Source organism: Capra hircus (assembly GCF_001704415.2).
Source record: "Capra hircus breed San Clemente chromosome X unlocalized genomic scaffold, ASM170441v1, whole genome shotgun sequence".
Classification (NCBI taxonomy): Eukaryota; Metazoa; Chordata; class Mammalia; order Artiodactyla; family Bovidae; genus Capra; species Capra hircus.
In genome coordinates, this window is record NW_017189516.1 from 19130211 (window position 1) to 19152630 (window position 22420).

General features: G+C 41.1%; 1 protein-coding gene across 2 annotated transcripts in view; it reads right to left on the bottom strand.

Moving 5' to 3' along the window:
- SLC9A7 (solute carrier family 9 member A7) overlaps window positions 1-22420 on the bottom strand; it is a 171762-nt gene that overhangs the window by 48558 nt on the left and 100784 nt on the right. For both annotated transcript variants that reach the window (XM_018043844.1, XM_018043843.1), the window contains exons 4-7: window positions 19482-19558; window positions 15208-15320; window positions 1080-1185; window positions 607-748 (exon numbers count right to left, since the gene is read on the bottom strand). In XM_018043844.1, coding sequence (XP_017899333.1) covers window positions 607-748; window positions 1080-1185; window positions 15208-15320; window positions 19482-19558 — 438 coding nt within the window. The remainder of the gene's footprint in view (window positions 1-606; window positions 749-1079; window positions 1186-15207; window positions 15321-19481; window positions 19559-22420) is intronic.

Consider the following 22420-nt stretch of genomic DNA (forward strand, 5'->3'; position numbering starts at 1 on the left):
CACCTGTGGAAGGCTTGCCTGCTCATTCCCACACTTTGCTTTTATGCTGGTTGGTTGACTGTCTTGTTGGTTTCTAACTCAATATCATGCATTCCTCGGCTTAAGGAAGGCCACCTTGCTATAATTCCCACAGACAGCCCCTGGCTAGTGAAGGCCATGTTAGCCCCAATATGGCCTGGAACAGCGGATGACAGCAGCCAGTCTGGGACTAAAGTACTTCACAGCCTGCTTCCTTCCAGCCTCCTGACAGGTGGTCTCCAATTCCCAGCCTCCTGGCTCTTCCACTGTTTCTGTGCCGTCTCCCACACCCCCCAAATGATGCTTCCTCCAAGCTCCTGTCTCCAGCTTGTTTATAGGAAGAAGAGAAACACAAAGGTGAGGACAGAGCTAAGCCCAGAGCTACACTCTCAAACATTTTCTCTGATTCTTAACTAGGCCATCGGCTGTCAAGTTTCACCAAAAGATGACATTTCGGGGGCCCCCAGCCCCCAGTGGAACAACCAATTTAAGATTCATTTCTGAAAGGAGGAAATGAGAACTTTCTTTTCACAAGTGCAAGGTCACATAATCATACTCAGGTGGGTGCAGAAACCACAGAAAGGATATTAGAGCAGTCACGACACCAGTCACAGCTCCCATGGTAAAAGAGCCACTAAATATACCTAGAAAAATGCCAACTGATTTAAAAAAGGCAGCAGCATCAAAGGCGTGAGTGTTCAGCCCCGCTGGCTGGTAGGCAACAATAGACCTGGAGTTTAAAGAGAGAGAGAATTAGGAAATACTGGGCTGGTTTTATACCATGGTACTTACAAGTATCAACAAACATAGATATCTACACTCTGCGGAGCACTCCCCATGGTGTATTCATTTAATTTAACCTGCAGGAGCCATATTGTGAAGGTATCAACATTCTGATACCACTGGACAAAGCAACATAACTTTATCAACTAAGTCTATAAACCTCATTTAGAAAAGCACCCAATTCAAAATTTAACACTTTTAAGGTGGGCCTCTGATTTTAGCCCAGAGCATTCAGGAAGCCAGAGTCTCTTTTCCCAGGCAGAAATATTGTTACTTACGAGGACAGTACAATGGCAACAGCATCATTTAGGACACTTTCTCCAAACAGAAGTGCGTAAAGATCCACGTCTGCATGCAATTCATTAAATATCGCCAGTACAGTCACTAAAAGATGAGCCAAAAGCATATAAATTGGTTGCAGTTTCTGAATGAGGAGTGATATGATGCTTGATTCTAACAACACTGCGCTTTCCACTGTAATCCCATCACACTCTAAAATACTTCTACTGCAGAATTTTAAAAATCATCACATTTAATGTAACTTAGCTCTACTGATAGTTGAAATCTCTTTTAAGGCAGAAACCCTATTTTATTTTTTATTTTATTGACATATGGTTGATTTACTATGTTGTGTTAATTTCTGCTGTACAGCAAAGTGATTCAGCTATACACATATATTCTTTTTTCATATTATTTTCCATTATGGTTTATCACAGGATATTCAATATAGTTCCCTGTACTATACAGCAGGACCTTGCTGTTTATTTATTCTATATATAATGGTTTACATCTGTTAATCCCAAATTTCCAACCCATCGCTTCCCTACCCTCCTCCATCTTGGCAACCACAAGTCTGTTTTCTATGTCTCTATGTGAGTCTGTTTCTGTTTCACAGATAGGTTCATTTCTGTTGTATTTTAAGTTTAACATGAAAGTTATATCATATGCTATTTGTCTTCCATTGTCTTATTTCACTTAGTATGATAATTTCTAGGTCCATCCACATTGCTGCAATGAAACCCTATTTTATTGATCATTGTGCTCCCAGATTCCAGCATAGGGTCAGGGCACAGAGAAGGCTTTACTGCTGCTGCTGCTGCTAAGTTGCTTCAGTCGTGTCTGACTCTGTGCGACCCTATAGACGGCAGCCCACCAGGCTCCCCCGCACTTGGGATTCTCCAGGCAAGAACACTGGAGTGGGGTGCCATTTCCTTCTCCAATGCATGAAAGTGAAAAGTGAAACTGAAGTCGCTCAGTCGTGTCCAACTCTTAGCGACCCCATGGACTGCAGCCTACCAGGCTCCTCCTTCCATGGGATTTTCCAGGCAAGAGTACTGGAGTGGGGTGCCATTGCCTTCTCCAAGGCTATACTAAAGATATGTAAAATAATGCAAGTCCTCATTTATGACAGGCTATACATAATTACACTTCTCACGGGTTTCACATTTCACAGGTATTTAAAAATCAACTTTTTCCAGACCAGCAGCTCTCACACTTTTGATCTCAGGACTCCTTTATATCCTTAAAAAATTCTGAGGCCGGCAAAGAGTTTTAGTTTTGTGGGTTATAGCTTTCAATATTTACAGTATTGAGTAAAACAAAAAAATTAAATATTTATTCATTTAAATTACTAGTAAACCCATTCTATGTGAACATTTTTTACTGAAAAATAATAATTTTTCCATAAAATAGTGTAAAGACAACTACTGTTTTACATTTTCTCAGGTCTTTTTAATATCTGAAGTAATGGAACATAGTTTTCACATCTGTTTCTATATTTGATCAATAGGGAGTCAGTGTTACAGTTATGTAAGCCCTGGAAAACTCCACTCAACAGTACACTTCTGAAAAGAATGTAAGCAAAAAAGACAAATGATATACTACTATTACTCTTAAATCAGTTTTGACCTTATGGAACCCCAAAAGGGTTTTGGAGTTTCTGGACTTTGGTTCTACTGATAGTTGGGGCCATATACCTCTTTGTCATGGGGGCCACCTGGTGTGCCATAAGATAGTTTAGCAGTATCCTTGGCCTCTACCCACAAGATACCAGTAGCATCACACACTCTCCCCTGCCAAGCTTTGGCAACCAAAAATGTCTCCATACATTGCTGAACATCTGCTATGGTGGGGCAGAATCATTCCCAGTTAAGAACCACCACTCTAATCTGTACATACAGGTGGGGTTCACTCGCAACACTCACATTCAACTACCTTTTGTTTTGTTAGTTTCTGCCATAAGAAACTGAAAAACTAAACTCACTTCTTTAGCTTCCCTTGTGGTAAGTGCCACCTCTTGCTGCCTGGAAGAGGGTGAAGCCTGGACACAGTGCGGTCATCTTGCCTCCATGGGGCAGTTAAGGTGTGTCTGAAATCCAAACGTAGTGCACTAGAAAGACTGAGTGCCTGATTGTCATGGGAACCATGGCACCAGCTGGAGCTCTTAGCCAAGATAAACAGCTCTCTGTTTAAGTTAGTATTAGCCACACCATCCTGTTATTTGCAACCAAACACATTACTTACTGATACAATTAGAATACACCCAGATATTTAGCAGTATTATAAACCAACCACTTTTGTAACCATCATCCAGCACAGGAAACTGTAACTTTGCCAACCCCCACAGAAGCACCTCACAATATATTCCATCCCAATCTCAGTTCAGTTCAGTTGCTCAGTCATGTCTGACCCTTTGTGACCCCATGGACTGCAGCATGCCAGACCTCCCTGTCCACCACCAACTCCCAGAGTTTACTCAAACTCATGTCCATTGAGTCGGTAATGCCATCCAACCATCTCATCCTCTGTCATCCCCTTCTCCTCCCACCTTCAATCTTTCCCAGCATCAGGGTCTTTTACAACGAGTCAGTTCTTTGCATCAGAGGGCCAAAGTATTGGAGTTTCAGCTTCAGCATCAGTCCTTCCATTGAATATTCAGGGCTGATTTCCTTGAGGATGGACTGGTTGGATTTCCTTGCAGTCCAAGGGACTCTCAAGAGTCTCAGCCAACACCACAGTTCAAAAGCATCAATTCTTCAGTGCTCAGCTTGCTTTACAGTCCAACTCTCACATCCATATGTGACTACCAGAAAAACCACAGCTTTGACTAGATGAACTTTTGTTGCCAAAGTAATGTCTCTGCTTTTTAATATGCTGTCTAGGTTGGTCATAACTTTTCTTCCAAGGAGCAAGCATCTTTTAATTTCATGGCTGCACTCACCATCTGTGGGAGCAGTAGCTGCATGGCATGAGGGCAGCAGTGAGGAGATATCCCACATCTAAGGGCAGAGAAGCCCCAGGAAGATGGTAGGCGCTGGAGCTGCAGCTGCGTAGTGGCTGCATGGCCCTAAGGCGGCCCTGAGGAGATACCCCACGTTCAAAAGCAAAGAAGAAGCCCCAGAACAATGGTAGGAGTGAAATCACCTTTAGAATCAAACACCATACCTACCAGAAACGCTTAGAGGGCTCAAACAAACCTTGTGCACACCAGGACCCAGAGACCCCACAGAGACTGAGACAAAACTGTGTTTGAGTGTCTCCTGTGGAGGTGCAGGTCAGCAGTGGACTGCTGTGGGGGCAGGGGCTCTGGGTGCAGCAGACTTGGGTATGGCATAAGCCCTCTTGGAGGAGGTCACCATTAACCACACTATAGAGCCGCCAGAACTTACACAGGACTGGGAAACAGACTCTTGGTGGGCAAAAACAGAACCTTGTGCGCACCAGGACCCAGGAGAAAGGAGCAGTGACCACACAAGAGACTGACCCAGACTTGCCCTTATGTGTCCAGGAGTCTCTGGCAGAGGCGTGGGTCAGTGGTGGCCTGCTGCAGGGCTGGGGGCACTGAGTGTAGCAGTGCGTGCACGGGACCTTGTGAAGGAGGTCGCCATTATCTTCATTACCTCCACCACAGTTTAGCCCAGATAAACAACAGGGAGGGAACACAGCCCCATCCATCAACAGAAAATTGGATTAAAGATTTACTGAACATGGCCCCGTCCATCAGAACAAGACCCAGTTTACCCCTCAGTCTGTCCCTCCCATCAGGAAGCTTCCATAAGTCTCTTATCCTTCTCCATCAGAGGCCAGACAGACTTAAAACCACAACCACAGGAAACTAACCAACCTGATCACATGGATCACAGCCTTGTCTAACTCAATGAATCTATGAGCCATGCCATGTAGGGCCACTCAAGACGGACGGGTCATGGTGGAGAGTTCTGACAAAATGTGGTCCACTGGAGAAGAGAATAGCAAACCACTTCAGTATTCCTGCCTTGAGAACAACCCCATGAACTGTATGAAAAGGCAAAAAGATAAGACAATGAAAGATGAACTCCCCAGGTCGGTAGGGGCCCAATATGCTACTGAGATCAGTGGAGAAATAACTACAGAAAGAATGAAGAGATGGAGTCAAAGCAAAAACAACACCCAGTTGTGGATGTGACTGGTGATGGAAGTAAAGCCTGATGCTGTAAAGAGCAATATTGCATAGGAACCTGGAATGTTAGGTCTACGAATTAAGGCAAATTGGAAGTGGTCAAACAGGAGATGGCAAGAGTGAACGTCAACATTCTAGGAATCAGCAAACTAAAATGGACTGGAATGGGTGAATTTAACTCAGATGACCATTATATCTACCACTGCGGGCAGGAATCCCTTTAGAAGAAATGGAGTAGCCATCATCGTCAACAAAAGAGTCTGAAATGCAGTACTTGGATGCAATCTCAAAAATGACAGAATGATCTCTGTTCGTTTCCAAGGCAAATCATTCAATATCACAGTAATCCAAGTCTATGCCTCAACCAGTAATGCTGAAGAAGCTAAAGTTGAACGGTTCTATGAAGACCTACAAGATCTTCTAGAACTAACACTAAAAAAAATGTCCTTTTCATTATAGGGGACTGGAATGGAAAAGTAGGAACTCAAGAAATAACTGGAGTAACAGGCAAATTTGGCCCTGGAATACGGAATGAAGCAGGGCAAAGGCTAATAGAGTTTTGCCTAGAGAACGCACTGGTCATAGCAAACACCCGTTCCAACACAAGAGAAGACTCTACACATGGACATCACTAGATGGTCAATACCAAAATCAGATTGATTATATTTTTTGCAGCCAAAAATGGAGAAGCTCTATACAGTTAGCAAACACAAGACCAGGAGCTGACTGTGGCTCAGACCATGAACTCCTCATTGCCAAATTCAGACTTAAATCGAAGAAAGTAGGGAAAACCACTAGACCATTCAGGTATGACCTAAATCAAGTCCCTTATGATTATACAGTGGAAGTGACAAATAGATTCAAGGGATTAGATCTGATAGAGTGCCTGAAGAACCATGGACAGAGGTTCGAGACATTGTAGAGGAGGCAGGGATCAAGACCATCCCCAAGGAAAAGAAATGCAAAAAAGGCAAAATGGTTGTCTGAGGAGGCAGACAGCTATGAATAAAGGAGAAGCAAAAGGCAAAGGAGAAAAGGAAAGATATACCCATTCAAATGCAGAGTTCCAAAGAACAGCAAAGAGAGATAAGGCTTCTTAAATGAACAATGCAAAGAAGTAGAGGAAAAGAATAGAATGGGAACTACTAGAGATCTCTTCAAGAAAATTAGAGATACCAAGGGAACATTTCATGTAAAGATAGGCTTGATAAAGGACAGAAATGGTATGGACCTAACAGAAACAGAAGATATTAAGAAGAGGTGGCAAGAATACACAGAAGAACTACAAAAAAGATCTTTATGACCCAGATAATCATGATGGTGTGATCACCAACCTAGAACCAGACATCCTGGAATGAGAAGTCAAGAGGGCCTTTGGAAGCATCACTACAAACAAAGCTAGTGGAAGTGATGGAATTCCAGTGGAACTATTTCAAATCCTACAAGATGATGCTCTGAAAGTGCTGCACTTATTATGCTAGCAAATTTGGAAAACTCAGCAGTGGCCACAGGACTGGAAAAGGTCAGTTTTCATTCCAATCCCAAAGAAAGGCAATGCCAAAGAATGCGCTGACTACCACACAATTGCACTCATCTCACACACTAGCAAAGTGATGGTCAAAATTCTCCAAGCCAGTCTTCAACAGTACGTGAACCATGAACTTCCAGATGTTCAAGCTGGATTTAGAAAAGGCAGAGGAACCAGAGATCAAATTGCCAACATCCACTGGATCATGGAAAAAGCAAGAGAGTTCCAGAAAAACATCTATTTCTGCTTTATTGACTATGCCAAAGCCTTTGACTATGTGGATCACAATAAACTATGGCAAATTCTGAAAGAGATGGGAATACCATCAGGAATTCCTGACCTGCCTCTTAAGAAATCTGTATGCAGGGCATGAAGCAACAGTTAGAACTGGACATGGAACAACAGACTAGTTCCAAATAGGAAAAGGAGTGCATCAAGGCTGTATATTGTCACCCTGCTCATTTAACTTATACATAGTACATCATGAGAAACGCTGGGCTGGAAGAAGCACAAGCTGGAATCAAGATTGCCAGGAGAAATATCAATAATCTCAAATATGCAGATGATACCACCCTTATGGCAGAAAGTGAAGAAGAACTAAAGAGCCTCTTGATCAAAGAGGAGAGTGAAAAGGTTGGCTTAAAACTCAACATTCAGAAAACTAAGATAATGGCATCTGATCCCATCACTTCATGGCAAATAGATGGGGAAACAGGGGAAACAGTGGCTGACTTTATTTTGGGGGCTCCAAAATCACTGCAGATAGTGAGCGCAGCCATGAAATTAAAAGATGCTTACTCCTTAGAAGAAAAATTATGACCAACCTAGACAGGACAGTAAATAGCAGAGACATTACTTTGCCGACAAAGGTCTGTCTAGTTAAGGCTATGGTTTTTCCAGTAGTCGTGTATGGATGTGAGAGTTGCACTATAAAGAAAGTTAAGTGCCAAATAATTGATGCTTTTGAACTGTGGTGTTGGCTAAGACTCTTGAGAGTCCCTTGGACTGCAAGGAGATCCAACCAGTCAATCCTCAAGGAAATCAGTCCTGAATATTCATTGGAAGGACTGAAGCTGAAGCTGGAACTCCAATACTTTGGCCCTCTGATGCGAAGAACTGACTCATTGTAAAAGACCCTGATGCTGGGAAAGATTGAAGGTGGGAGGAGAAGGGGAAGACAGAGGATGAGATGGTTGGATGGCATTACCGACTCAATGGACATGAGTTTAAGTAAACTCCGGGAATTGGTGATGGACAGCGAGGTCTGGCGTGCTGCAGTCCATTGGGTCACAAACAGTCAGACACAACTGAGCCACTGAACTGAACTGACATGTTTTTTACTCTATGGCTTCCCCCTTTCATTCCTTTCTGTTAGCTCTCTTTTCATAATGCCCTATTGTTTACTTTTCTCTTTTCTTAACCGTCCAATCCTGATGTATACAGTTCTAACTTCTACCATTTTGTTAACTTCCTTTAGCTTCTGTTGGCATATTAATAAAGTTTCATCTCCTTTGTGAGCCTCTTTTTCTGGTATGACTTCATTATCTGTAACTTTATTATTCAGAGGGGTTATCCCCACTTTTTCTTCTGTTTACATGAAATTCAACCTCAATCCATTTCTGCTGCTCACAGTAAGTGAGGTGGGTAGAAGCCCAGAAGAGCTTTCCTAGTTTCATGGCTCTATGGCTCCCTCTTCTGGTTTTACACTAAAATATTAAAAAATACGGCCTCTGGGTGCAGCCACCTCCTCAATCCAGCCACCTCCTCAATCTGAGATCTACTTCCTCTGCTCTCCTTCACCATTAAAATCTGAGCTTTCTTTCTCCTTTAATGCCCTGTCAATCAAGGTCAGTGGTCTGAGCAGGTCATTTTTAGGGAGTACCTCTGTTGTTGCAGAGAGATCTTCCACAAGGGATTTCCTAAGAGCCCTGAGGACCCAGGTCCCTCCAGCAGCCTCACACCTCCTCCAGTCTCCTTGCCCTCACCCACAAATGGGAGCCTAAAAAGCCTCCTCTCAATATCAACTACTGTTACCCGACAGAACCATAAAATTCTTGACTCTCAGTGGGGACCCATTCTTTTGAGTGTGAATACTTACGGGATATTTCTGGGTGCCCTGACAATCAAAACAACCAGCAGTCCCCTCTTCCCTTTGCTTCCTCCAGCATAGCTGCTGTTCTTATCCCAAAGTCTCACTGCTGTGGGTAGTTTGACCCCAGCAGTTGATATCAGGGGATTCATCAAGATATTCTGTCAGCTAGTTCAGTCTGTTTTCTCTTTTGCTGTCCTGCTTGCTCTATTTTTGATAGAGATTAAGGGAGATTCCCAATCTACCCCTCATTGTGCCTTTCTTTACAAAAAGTTTAGTTCATTTATTTGAAAGTAAACAAAAAATAATTTGGATTTGAAAAATGTCAACTATATCACAAGGCAGATCCAGATAATCATAAATCTAGGCAATAAAATCACTACTGTAAGCATTCAGATGTAAGCCAGACATCAACATGAGGCATCACCAGCAGGCCTACTTTCTAAGAGACAGACATGTCACCTCTTCATAATACATCTTCAAGATACAAGGTCAGTCTCTTTCTTCCACCCCTAAAAACAGTTAAGCAAGTTACACAACCAGAAAAATCTTTAGGGATTAGGCTAAAAAAAAGTTCTTGTTTTGTGATTATATATTACATGAACAATATGTGTGTCTCCTTACAAAAGACCTGTGATGGTTACTTTTATTTGTGAACTTGACTGGGCCATGGGGTACCCAGATATTTGATTAAACACTATTGTAGATGTGTCTGAGGTTTTAGATGAGATTAACATTTGAATCAGTAGACTGAGTAAAGCAGATGGCCCTCCTCAATGAGGGTGGGACTCATCGAATTGGTTGAAGATTTCACTGCAGATCTTGGGACCTCTACAGTTTCCATAATCACATGAGCCAAGGCCTTATAATCAATTAATATCTTGTTCCCTCTCCTCCTCCCCGCTATGTACACACACACATATCTATTTATTCTGTTTCTTTGAAAAACCCTAGTACAAAATTGTTACTCTTGTTTATTATTATATGACATAAAAACTGTCTTGTTTTGAACCCAATGTTGAAGAAAAATTATCAAAACAACAACAATAATTAAGGTTTTACCAGGAAGCAGGCACTATGATAAACATTTTACAGTTTTGTTTAGTCCTCATGAAAACCCTAAGTAGGCAGTATTATCGTATCCCCCAATTTAGAGATGAGAAAACAGGCCCTGTGTGATGGGCTGTTTTCCTGCTGCAGTATCAAACTTCCCAAAATCTCAGTGGTCGGACCTGACTGAAGTTTTATTGATTGCTCATACAGTATGTCTACTGGGGGTTGGCACCAGAGGCCTCTGTTCACAACAGTCAGTCACTCACTCACTCAGGAACTGAAGACTGGTGTAGGTCAATCTCAGTGAGCAGAGCATAGGGCTGGCAGTCCAGGAAACCTGGGTTCTAGGACTTTATCAGCAAGGTTCCTGGCAAGAACTAGATGAGCAATCTGAGGAGTGTTTAAAAAGGGGTTATTTATAGACGTGTAGAGAGAGTACAGGGCTTCCCTGGTGGCTCAGATGGTAAAGAATCTGGCTGCAATGCAGGAGACCCGGGTTCGATCCCTGGGTTGGGAAGATCCCCTGGAGAAGGAAATAGCAACCCACTCCAGTATTCTTGCTTGGAAATTCCATGGATGGAGGAGCCTGGTGGGCTACAATCCATGGGGTCACAAAGAGTCGGACACAACTGAACGACTAAGCACAAGCACGTAGAGAGTATGGGAGAGGAGGAGGGCAGTTACCTGCAGCTGAAAACAGGGAGCTTCTATGCCATCCCTGAGCCCGAAGGAGTGACTGTCAGAACCAGGAGCTGTGTGGAGAGGGTCACTCAACAGGAGCTGTGACCTCTGATCAAGGGACACAGGCAGCCCACAGGGACCCTGCATGTCTACCCCTGTTTCAGTGTCTTACTGGTGCTGCCTCATGGACAAATCCAATGGGAAAGTAGAAATCTTCTGTACAAGTCAGCTTCCCAGCGCCAAGAAGAGAGTGGAGAAGGATGGTGTGTAAACCTGGAGGGGCGACTAGAAGCCATCCAACAATGCACAGCAAAGTCCAAAAACTTAATAAAGTGAAGGCTTGAGCTACATAATTTTCAAAAGCCCTTTTGACTTTTAAACACTGTTTTCCTAAAATACTACTGTGAAAGTGAAAGTCACTCAGACGTGTCTGACTCTTTGCAACTCCATGAACTATACAGTTCATGGAATTCTCCAGGCCAGAATACTGGAATGGATAGCCTTTCCCTTCTCCAGGGCATCTTCCCAACCCAGGGACTGAACCGTGGTCTCCCACATTGCAGGCAGATTATTTACCAGCTGAGCCACAAGGGAAGTCCAAAATACTACCATACCAATAGTAAAAATATAATGTACAGTTAGCTTATTTATCCATGACGATAAATACTAGCTTTATAATTAATTTTAATAATTAACACTTTGCACTAGTCTAAACTTGGCTGTTCTGATGTTCTCTTATTCTTCCTGCCCATCACCTTAGAAAGCAAGGCAAGAAGTCACCCATGGCCCTCCCGGGGCAACTCTGTGTCCGACCAAGATGAAGACTACAGGTGTGGACAATCAGGTGATGGCGGTGGGTGGGGTGGCAGAGATAGGCAGGGGATGACAGACTAGGCAGGTGACTTCTAAAGACAGGGAGTAAACAGGCTGCTCCCCTCACAGCTCAACCCTTGGAATCAGGGAGAACAGGGTCACAACAGCTGTTTCCAACTGAACATGGACTGAGAAATTACAATTCACTGACTGAAGACTGCTGTTACAGGTATCTTAAAAACGTGGGGAAAAATAAAAGAATAACAGAAAAACAAAGAAAGACAAAATATCAAGAACCTGACTTTGTTCATTCAACTAACTTTTCCTGAACACTCCATTTGTATACAAAAGAGCACTGAGCACTTGTAAACCCTCGGCACAAAGCAGCAAGTAATGTTACGTAAGAAACAGACCTGACTCTAGAGCTGTAAGAGCAACTAACTGAAGCAGTAAAGGAAGAATAACTGTAAAAGAAGAATAACTAGGCAAGTGGCAGATTTGAATTCAGTTTCAAAGACTAAGCAAAAGACTGACCAGCCTGGGCGGTGCAACTAGAGAATTACTTTCTGACAGCACTGATCACAGGTTTTGAAACCTATGAATGGGTCTGGTTGTCTTGAGGGGTGTAAAGGTGTCAGGATTATAATGAGAGGAATCACCACATAATGATTCATAGTAACGGTGCTCATTTCCTCTGGTAGCTGTTTACAGCTATGTACCATGGCTTGGAAACATTTTTTTTTTTTCCTGAATTGTGGATCCAATTTTAGTCCAGTGCACAAAGATGGCACGTGGCACTCGTGGCACACAAGTATAGAATGGAGAGGGCTTCTGGTTACAGAGCAGCCTACATCACCCCACACATACACTGTTCCCATCAACGGGAAGACCAAAGACTGGAGCAAGTACAGTGAAGTCACAAACAAGGACTTTTATTTTTTCATATCTCTCAATATCACGACATAACCCCAAATCAGAATTTTTGTTGGATATACCATGCCCAAGAAGTCAATCTAGTCTTATGATTCCCCTCTAACTCTACATTGAAGTTTTTATTTCTTTTATGGCCCAAATTCTCAAACAACAGATTTTTAGGAAGCTGGTAAAACAGTTTCAGTTTACAAAAACATTCTACATTTCAGAAAGATTTCCATTAAAAAGAAGTTAAAGTTAATGTTCTGATGTTTAGTAAGTTTCAAATTTCAATTTTCTAGAACTTCATTTTATATAAAACCCTTACTGTGCCAATCTTCACAGGCCAAATAAAAATGGTGTGTCATGGTAATGCCTTCCATTATTTTCTACCACAGTATGGACACATTAAAGTGAAGTAAATAATTACAAAGATAATATGGAAAATAAACCTTTCTATCCAATTAAATGCAGCAACACTAATAGTTCAGAAGACAGTATCAATAATCTTTATGTTATGCTAACTTGCCTTTGCTTATCAGTGGTACCAGTAAGATATTAGTAATAAACTTATAGATGAGTATAATTAGTAATATATTTTCAGAAACAATAAACATCTTTCTTAGACTTTAAAGAATCATTTTTCAATAGACACACATCTATTGAAATGTTACAGATATTGTAGTATTAGAATAATAAAGCTACATTTCAGAGTACTTGTGTTAAATGGTAACCTATTATTAAACATACACATAGGAAAAACACAGAAATCTCTGCCTGAGTCTGAAAATGTTTATTAGTTCAGATCAGTTGCTCAGTTGTGTCCGACTCTTTGTGACCCTATAGACTGCAGCACGCCAGGCTTCCCTGTCCTTCACCAACTCCCAGAGTTTGCTCAAACTCATGTCCATTGAGTCAGTGATGCCATCCAACCATCTTATCCTGTCATCCCCTTCTCTTCCTGCCTTCAATCTTTCCCAGCATCAGGGTCTTTTTATAGAGACCAATATAATCAGCAGATGCTACACTCAATGCTTTACATGCATTATCTCATTTAATCTTCACACCAGCCCTTCATAATAGGAAATAGGTACCATTACTCCTAATTAATAAATGAGAAAACTGGCACTCAGGAGATAAAGTGTGCCCAGGACACCTGGTCAGTAGCTGGCAGGGCTAGAATTCAAACCACCACTTGCAACTCCACACCCCACATTCTTGTCACAAACAAAGGTGCTTCAACCAGCCAAGCCTTCAGTATCAGTTTACTTAGAGTGTTTGTAAGAAAATAGTGGGGTGAAAGAGGTCAATGCTTTTCGGATCATCAAGATTTTTCAGAGCCACACAACTGTCTAGAGCTGTGCTATCCAATGTGGTAGCCACTAGCCACTTGGAGCTATGTAGGATGGGGAGGGAGGTGGGAGGGTGTTCCAAAAGTGAGAGGATATATGTATACCTATGGCTGATATGTGTTGAGGTTTGACAGAAAACAGCAAAATTCTGTAAAGCAATTATCCTTCAATAAAAATAAATTAATTTTTAAAAATCAGTTCTTTGGTTGCACTACCTCACATGTCAAGTGTTCAATAGCCACACATAGCCACTGGCTACTGTAAAGCCCTAGGAAGATTATGGAATATTTCTATCACTGCAGATAGGTCTGCTGGCTAGCACTGATTTAGAAGACCCCCAAGAGGCACAGGGAAGTTGTTTGGGGGGTGGAATTTTAGTATCTTAGAGGTCATCACTGCCCAGAATGTTAGAGGCATCATAGACACTGAAAAGACCTTTCCATCTGTACTATGAGAACAAGATTAGCTCTTTCTCCATAAATTCTTTCCCTACAGTGGTGTGCTCAGTAGTTAACATTAGAGGAAAGAATAGCTGTAACTATTTTATGTGAACTAATTCAATTATGAGTTCCAACTTGAAGAGGAGAGCCTGTTTGTTTGTTCTGAGCTGCAGGGGAGGAAGGGTATATAATAATTCCACTTTTAAGAACTGGTTCAAATAACACTTGAAAAATACAAGGTAACAGATTTATGAATAGGAACCACATCACAGTGTATAGGAGCATTGCACAAAAGGACTTCACAAATTAAATTACATTCACTACAGTACTAGTGTACATTTCTACTAAGCAAAGATATTATTTAAACCAAATGATATGCTCCTAAAAAGAAGGCAAAAGCATAACACTGAGAAAAAAAGACAGTCTAAGTGTAAAACTTACGAGCAAATTAGACATTCTAAAATGAAAGACAAAAAGGAGGAAACACAGGTGGAAACAACTCAAGCACTTGTTGGCAGGTGAATGGATAGGCAAAAATATGGTATATTCATACAATGGAATATTATTCAGATTTAAAAGGAAGGAAATTCTGACACATGTTACAACATAGATGAACCCTGAGGACATCATGCTAAGGAAATAAGCCAGACACAAAGAGACAAATACTGATGATTCCACTTATCTGAGGTATCTACAGTAGTCAAACTCATAGAGACAGACAGTAGAATGGTGGTTGCCCAGGTCTGGGAGGTGGAGTGGGGAGAGAATGAAGAGATGTTGTTTAATGGGTACAGAGGTTCAGTTTTGCAAGACGAAAAAATTCTGGAGATTGGTTGCACAACAATATGAATATACTCAATACTGCTGAACTATACACCTAAAGATGATTAAGGTGGTAAATTTTATGCTATTTTTACAGTAATAATAATAATTTTTTAAAAAGGGAAAGGCAGGCCCTTCTTAGAAAAGCCATCTAAGTCCATTAGACCACTTGACTTACTGGTCTCTTCCTCTACTTTTATGAAAGTTGATGATTGCTCTGAGCTTTTTAAGATTTAAATAATGGAACATTATGACAATAAGGCCAAAGATGCAAATACCTGGGTCAGTAGCAGAGATAATTGCTCCAAAAAAAAGGCAATCCGTGTAGTAAAATTTATCCGAGAGCTGCCCCACAATCTTCATGAGCTTCACCACACCATACATGAGATTTCTATAACAAGAAAAGGTAAACTGTGTCAGAAGAAAAAGAAAAGAAAACCCACCTACTCGAATAAGCTGGCAAATACATAAGCAGAGGAGTACTAGAATACTGCACTTCCAAAGAGGTTTGTGGAAACATCAGGCAGCTGTTGTGGTTGGCCACTAACCAGGAACATGTGCAAATAAGACTTTGGCACCAAGTAATGGTCTGCAGTTACTGTCATCTTCCTGAAGTATATTGAGCATTCCATTTTTTTAAAATTGTACTTAGAACTATAAAGTACGATCCTCAACTAGCAACAGTTAGGGCATTTTAAGCAACTGAGTAGTAGGGAAGAAAGGAAGAGTAAGAACCCTGCAGAATGGGTAATGAAATTGCTACAAAACTCCCAGGATTCCAAGACAGTGTATTTAAAGTCATGGATATGAATGGACTGGATCAAGCTGGAGCGAAAAAAAATGGGATGGCCACAAGGATCCAACTGGTCAACCTTCTCTGCCAATAATTATTACAAAACAGGGAAAAGAGGCAAAACTCTTTAAAATCTTCCATTAAAATATCAGTTTACTCACTGACATATCTGGCTTCTCACTCCTTGCATGGGTTAGACAGGCAGCCCTCCTTACACCTTGAGCAGAGCACATTTCCTACAGGACAGCTCACAAATTAGGGGGAGTGAGGAGTGTTAAAAGGCCTAGTACTTGTTATTAAACGTGTGTGTGTGTGTGTGTGTGTGTGTGTGTGTGTGTGTGTGTGTGTGTGTGTTGGCAGCAGCTGTAGGGATTAGGGGAATACAAACAACCACAGGATAAAGAGAAATTAAGAAAACAATCCCATTTACAATGTAATCAAAAAGAATACAACACTTAGGAATAGATTTAACCAAAAATAAATAGACACAGCATAGACTCATTGTACCCTATAGCCAATCTTCAGTAAAAAGATTCTTGATAGTCAAGACCATATCATTGCTCATCTTTGTACCGTGGGTGTCTAGAACTATAGATTGATTATCTAGGAGCTCAAGAACTATTTGCAGAGTTGAATCCTTTTGAGAATAAATAGTTATAATTTAGTTTTGCCTACTGTGTGCTGGACATTATTCCAGACACTTAAACAGTTATATTTCAATTCACAGGAACTCTATGATACTCTGGAGGAGGAAATGGCAACCCATTCCAGTATTCTTGCCTGGGTAATCCCATGGACAGAGATACCTGGTGGGCTACAGTCTGTGGAGTTGCAAAGAGCTGGACACGACTGAGCAACTGAACTCTACGATATAGATTTGATTTGCTCTTTGTTGCTTATCCACGGCTTCTTTCATCTACCTTTTAAGTATTTCTTAAAACTAGACCTTCCTCTACATTTCCTTCTATCATAAGTTTAGACCTGAGCAATAGACTTCTCTCTGGCAGCATTTTCCCCATCATCACCAATGCCAATATCCTGTCACTCTCTTACCGGACAAAGTCCAAGCCCCTCCTTTTTTGGTGGCATAAAAGGCTACTGCTTTTATCTCCAGCTTTCCAGATAATTTTTTTTTAATTAACTGAAGTCCACAGTTCATTCAGGTTTCCTTAGTTTTTACCTAATATCCTTTTTCTGTTCCAAGATTCCATCCAGGATACCACATTACATTTAGTCATCATATCTCTTTTGTCTCCTCTTGGTTTTGTGTCCTCTTGACAGTTTCTCAGACTCTGCTTGTTTTTGATGACCTTGGTAGTTAGGAGGAGTACTAGTCAGGTATTTTGTAGAATCTGAGACCTGTCTGATTTTTTTTCTCATGATTAGACTAAGGTACTTTGATTTTAGGAGGAAGACATAGTGGTAAATGCCATTCATATCACAAATATCAGGTACAGAGTATCAACATGTTTTACTAGTTTGGGCGTTAATCCTGATCACCTGGCTGAGGTAGTATTTGTCAGGTTTCTCCACTGTAAAGCTACTCCTTACTTTGCATGCTGTACTCTTTGTAAGGAAGTCACTATGCCCACAGTCAAAGGGGGGAAAGGCCAAGCTTCATTTCCTTGAGGAGGACTGGATCTGCACCAATTATTTGGAATTCTTCTAACATATCACTTCTCCCCCATTTATTTATTCATCCAATCATTTATTTATATCAATATGTGTGCGTCAGTAGCTCAGTCGTGTCCAACTCTTTGCAACCCCATGGACTGTAGCCCACCAGGTTCCTCTGTTCATGGAATTCTCCAGGCAAGAACAGTGGAGTGAGTAGCCATTCCCTTCTCCAGGGGATCGTTCTGACTCAGAGATTGAACCTGGGTCTCCCACGCTACAGGCAGATTCTTTACCATCTGAGCCACCAGGAAGCCCTTTATATAAATATAGACGCGAAGATACTTGTTTTATACTTTGAATGGTAACGCAAAACAATGTAATTTATTTTGTTGTTCTTTAGTCATTAGGGGGCGGTTTGAGATTGGCTCTGTGTCCCTTTGACATGCTTTGGTATCCTTTTCTTTGCTTGTTTCTGAGCACTCCCTTACTCTCTGGCACTACAAGATGCTCCATTGTCATCCTGCATATTTGCCATCCCAACCTAGAATCAGCCATTTCTGCAAAGGGCCTTGGCTCTTCACATTGAAGAATGACATTAGAAACCAAGATCCTGGGACTAGGTTTTATTTCATTTCATGTTAATTAATCTTAATTTCAATTTAAATAGTCACATGTGGCTAGGGCTTCCTTGATGGCTCAAGCAGTAAAAAATCTGCCTGCAATGCAGGAGACACAGGAGACATGAGTTTGATCCCTGGGTGGGGAAGATCCCCTGGAGGAGGAAATGGCAACTCACTCCAGTATTATTGCTTGGGAAATCCCATGGACAGAGGAGCCTGGTGGGCTACAGTCCACAGAGTCACACAGAGTCAGACACAACTGAGCATGTACATGCACACAATGTGGCTAGAAGCTACCGCACTGGCTGATGTAACTCTAAATCTTAAGTATAATCATCACCATTATGGCAGAAAGTGAAGAGGAACTAAAAAGTCTCTTGATGAAGTGAAAGACGAGAGTGAAAAAGTTGGCTTAAAGCTCAACACTCAGAAAACTAAGATCATGGCATCTGATCCCATCACTTCATAGATGGGGAAATAGATGGGGAAACAGTGGAAACAGTGTCAAACTTTATTTTGGGGGGTTCCAAAATCACTGCTGGTGATTGCAGCCATGAAACTAAAAGACGCTTACTCTTTGGAAGAAAAGTTATGATTAACCTAGACAGCATATTAAAAAGCAGAGACGTTACTTTGCCAACAAAGGTCCATCTAGTCAAGGCTATGGTTTTTCCAGCGGTCACATATGGATGTGAGAGTTGGACTGTGAAGAGGGCTGAGCACCAAAGAATTGATGCTTTTGAACTATGGTGTTGGAGAAGACTCTGGAGAGTCCCTTGGACTGCAAAGAGATCCAACCAGTCCATTCTAAAGGAGACCAGTCCTGGGTGTTCATTGGAAGGACTGATGCTGAGGCTGAAACTCCAATACTTTGACCATCTCATGCGAAGAGTTGACTCATTGGAAAACACCCTGATGCTGGGAGGAACTGGGGGCAGGAGGAGAAGGGGACGACAGAGGATGAGATGGCTGGATGGCATCACCGACTCAATGCACATGAGTTTGAGTGAACTCCGGGAGTTGGTGATGGACAGGTGCTGCAATTCACGGGGTTGCAAAGAGTCAGACACGACTGAGCAACTGAACTGAACCGAAACATCAAAATATTGGACTCTGGTAGTTGCCAGGGACTTGGGGGCAGGGGAAATGGGGAGGTGTTGCTCAAAGGGTACAAACTTTCAGTGATAAGATTAATAAGTTTGGGGATCTAATGTACAACATAAGATCACAGCAAATGATACTGCATCATATACTTAATTAAATGTTGCTAACATGTTCTCACCACAAAAAAGAAATAGTAACCATGTGACCAATGAAGGTGGTAGCTAAGACTACAGTGGTAATCATTTTGCAATTTTCAAACGTGTCAAATTAACGCATTGTATACCTTACACTTACACAATGTTATGTGTCAATTATAGCTCAATAAAGCTGGGGAAAAATATTTGACTCTGTGGACCCATATGGATCTCATCTCTTTGGAAGTGTGGTAATTTGGTTATATGACAAAGTGTTCACTTACCCAATAATGAAGCAGGAAACAGCAGTCCCCAAGAAGGCATAGGCCAGAATAGACCCAAGATTTCTGAAAAAGTGTCTCTGAATAAAACAAAAAAGCAGGAACCACGTTGTGAATTTTGACAATGAACATTAGACAAGTCTCTAAAAAGTGAAACTTTACTTACTGCTTTTATCAAATCAAGTAACAACTGAAGTTACTCCTGAAAAATGCAATTAGCCTTAGAACATCATGATTTTAAGATGTTCTTTGTCCTACCAATCATTGAGCAAACAAGCAAGGCTTTAGTAAATTTCAGAAAAATCTACTCTGGCTGATTGTATTAAATCACAGTGTGTGTGTGTGTGTGTGTGAACAGACTGAACATTTTCACAGATTTAACCCGATGATTGTATTAAATCAAAGTGTGTGTGAGTAGACTGAACATGTTCACAGATTTAACCCAAACTATTTTATCCTAGTGATTCAACTAGTCACTTCCAGTTCTGGTGGTATTTAGAAGAACATTACAGATACAAGTGTGAAACTAATAAGCTATGAAAGTACAAAGGAGTTTTCAGCTTAACTCAGCATTGAGGGGTCTCCTGATATTCATGTGAATTAATCTCTGCAGCCTGGGAAAGAGGGACAATAGAGATAGACGTGGAGAAACAAGAAACAGGTAGTTTCATCTAAAATGGGCAAATTTATAAGGGTGTACACACACACACATGCACAGATTTACTTCTCATAAATCGTCAGGCTTGTGAATACTATGATGGGGAAAAACCCCATTTGTGGGACCCTGAGCCACGATCCTTATTTTTCAAGGCATACAGCTGTTCTCATTGGACAATCAACTATGTAACCAAAAATGGGACAAGCAATATCTCCTAAACACTCTCATCAAACAGGAATCAGGAATATTTCATCTAAAAATTTTAAAAAGCAGGAGAGCCCCAGCATGTGAGCTGTGTACCACCAGGGAAAGAGAAGGCACAAGAAGAACTTGGCCCAGATCAAGCAGGCATCACAAAGTCTGACTAGACCAAGGGCTATGGGCATTCACTGGCCTGCATTTCAGACAGATGATCTAAGACCTTGGCTTCAGCCTTCCCCAGTGCCTGCCCCTCTCTGAGGCTGTAAAGAAGGCATCAAGGAATCCCTAGTGCCCATACACCATATTCTCAGAAGAGAATCCTTCAAAGGCTTCCCACACTAAGTCACAAAAAGAAGGCACTGCCTGCACATATTATAGACATATTATGTTTGCCTCCTATATCAGTTACTGTCCTCAGTCTTTATCTTTTTAATGCTAATGCGTTTATATGCCACTGTTTTGGAAAACAGTTTAATTTCAAAAAAAAAAAAAAAAACTCAAAAACTGTGAGCCCTTCAAAGTTCCATCAAGTGCTTAAACCAGAGAGGGAATACATCAAGGACAAGACATGCAACCAATGAAACCCATGCAGAGTACCCATGAGCAAAATTTTAATCCTAGATATGCTTTCCCTTGCCACTTGGCTTTCTTCTGGTAATCATTCCCATGGTTGGTTTGAATATGTTAAATACATCTGTATTCATGTTATTAGCCAAAGCAGAAAATTAGAAATGTAAATCCACTACCAAAATGCATTCATGATATATTCTGACATCACCACACACTGTACACACAAATTACCTATCCCCAATCATATCAGCTGATGTGAACTGGAATTTTAATGCACTTTGAAAAGGTGTAACACGCCACTTATTTGTATATTATTACACTTAGTACTTAACTACATACTTCATACTTTACAAAGTACTTTCACATACATTAGCTCATCCAATTCTCACAACAGTTCCATCATGAAAGTGTCCCTTGGACCATTTTATGAGAGACATCTAAGGCTCAAAAGTGGGATGTGAGTTGCCTGAAGTCACATGTCCACCACACTGAGGCACCAGAACTGGAAACCAGGTCTGCTGATCCCAGGGCATTGTACCACATCCTTTTAGGGAAGAAGAACAGGAGGTGTCTCATGGAATCCTATATCTTTCATCTTCTAATTTGGCCTTAACAGTTCACAGTCATGTGTGGGTCACAGAAACATGACTGGTTTAGTCTCTCCCTTACTTTTCCCTTTCCATTATAGAATGGCAAAAAGAAACAAAAGGAGATGGCATGCCCTGGTAATGCCATTAAGAATATAAACTTAAAACAGACCAAGATTTTCAATGAAAATCTACCTTGGCATCCCAATTCCGAGTTGTACCATTCTAAGTCTTATGTTCCTACTCCTTGGGAAACCTTATCATCTTCCATTCCCCTGAAAAATTTTAACATGATGTGATGTGTGTGTGTGTTTGCTGGGGGATATTCACAAAACATGAAAGCCTCTACAGACAAATTCTTTCCCTGTTAATGCCCTGTAAGCAAACTGAGTGGTAACACAAAATCAAAGCTAAGGCCACAGTACTTTTTTCAGGTTAGAAAAAGAAAGGCCCGCATCTGAATGACAACTATAGGTACATAGGTCAAGGGGTATGACTCTGTTTACATATCAGTAGTCAACTGGTGAAACATTTATTACACATTTAAACTGAAAACATTTAATCAGAGATGGCAACTATCTAAGAACCAACTATTTACGTGTCTGATCAAAGAGGAAGAGACTAAACTAATAGCTAATAAAAACCTTTCAGACTAGCATTTCAAAAACAACTTAAATTGGTAACTGGCAAAGCCTATTATTTGTTTTTTTTCTTCTGAGAAAATGAAGCTGACAAAGAAAAGGCTTTTTTTCAGCCATTACAGTGGCTTTAACAACCAATGATTTGGTTTCATTTTCAAGCAACTATGACCTTGATTATACATTAAGATAAGTTATTTAAAATACCAAATTCTTCATCACCCATTTGATCTGAAGAGCAGTTCCCAAATTCTTCATTTAAATAAAGAATAACATCATTTATATCTG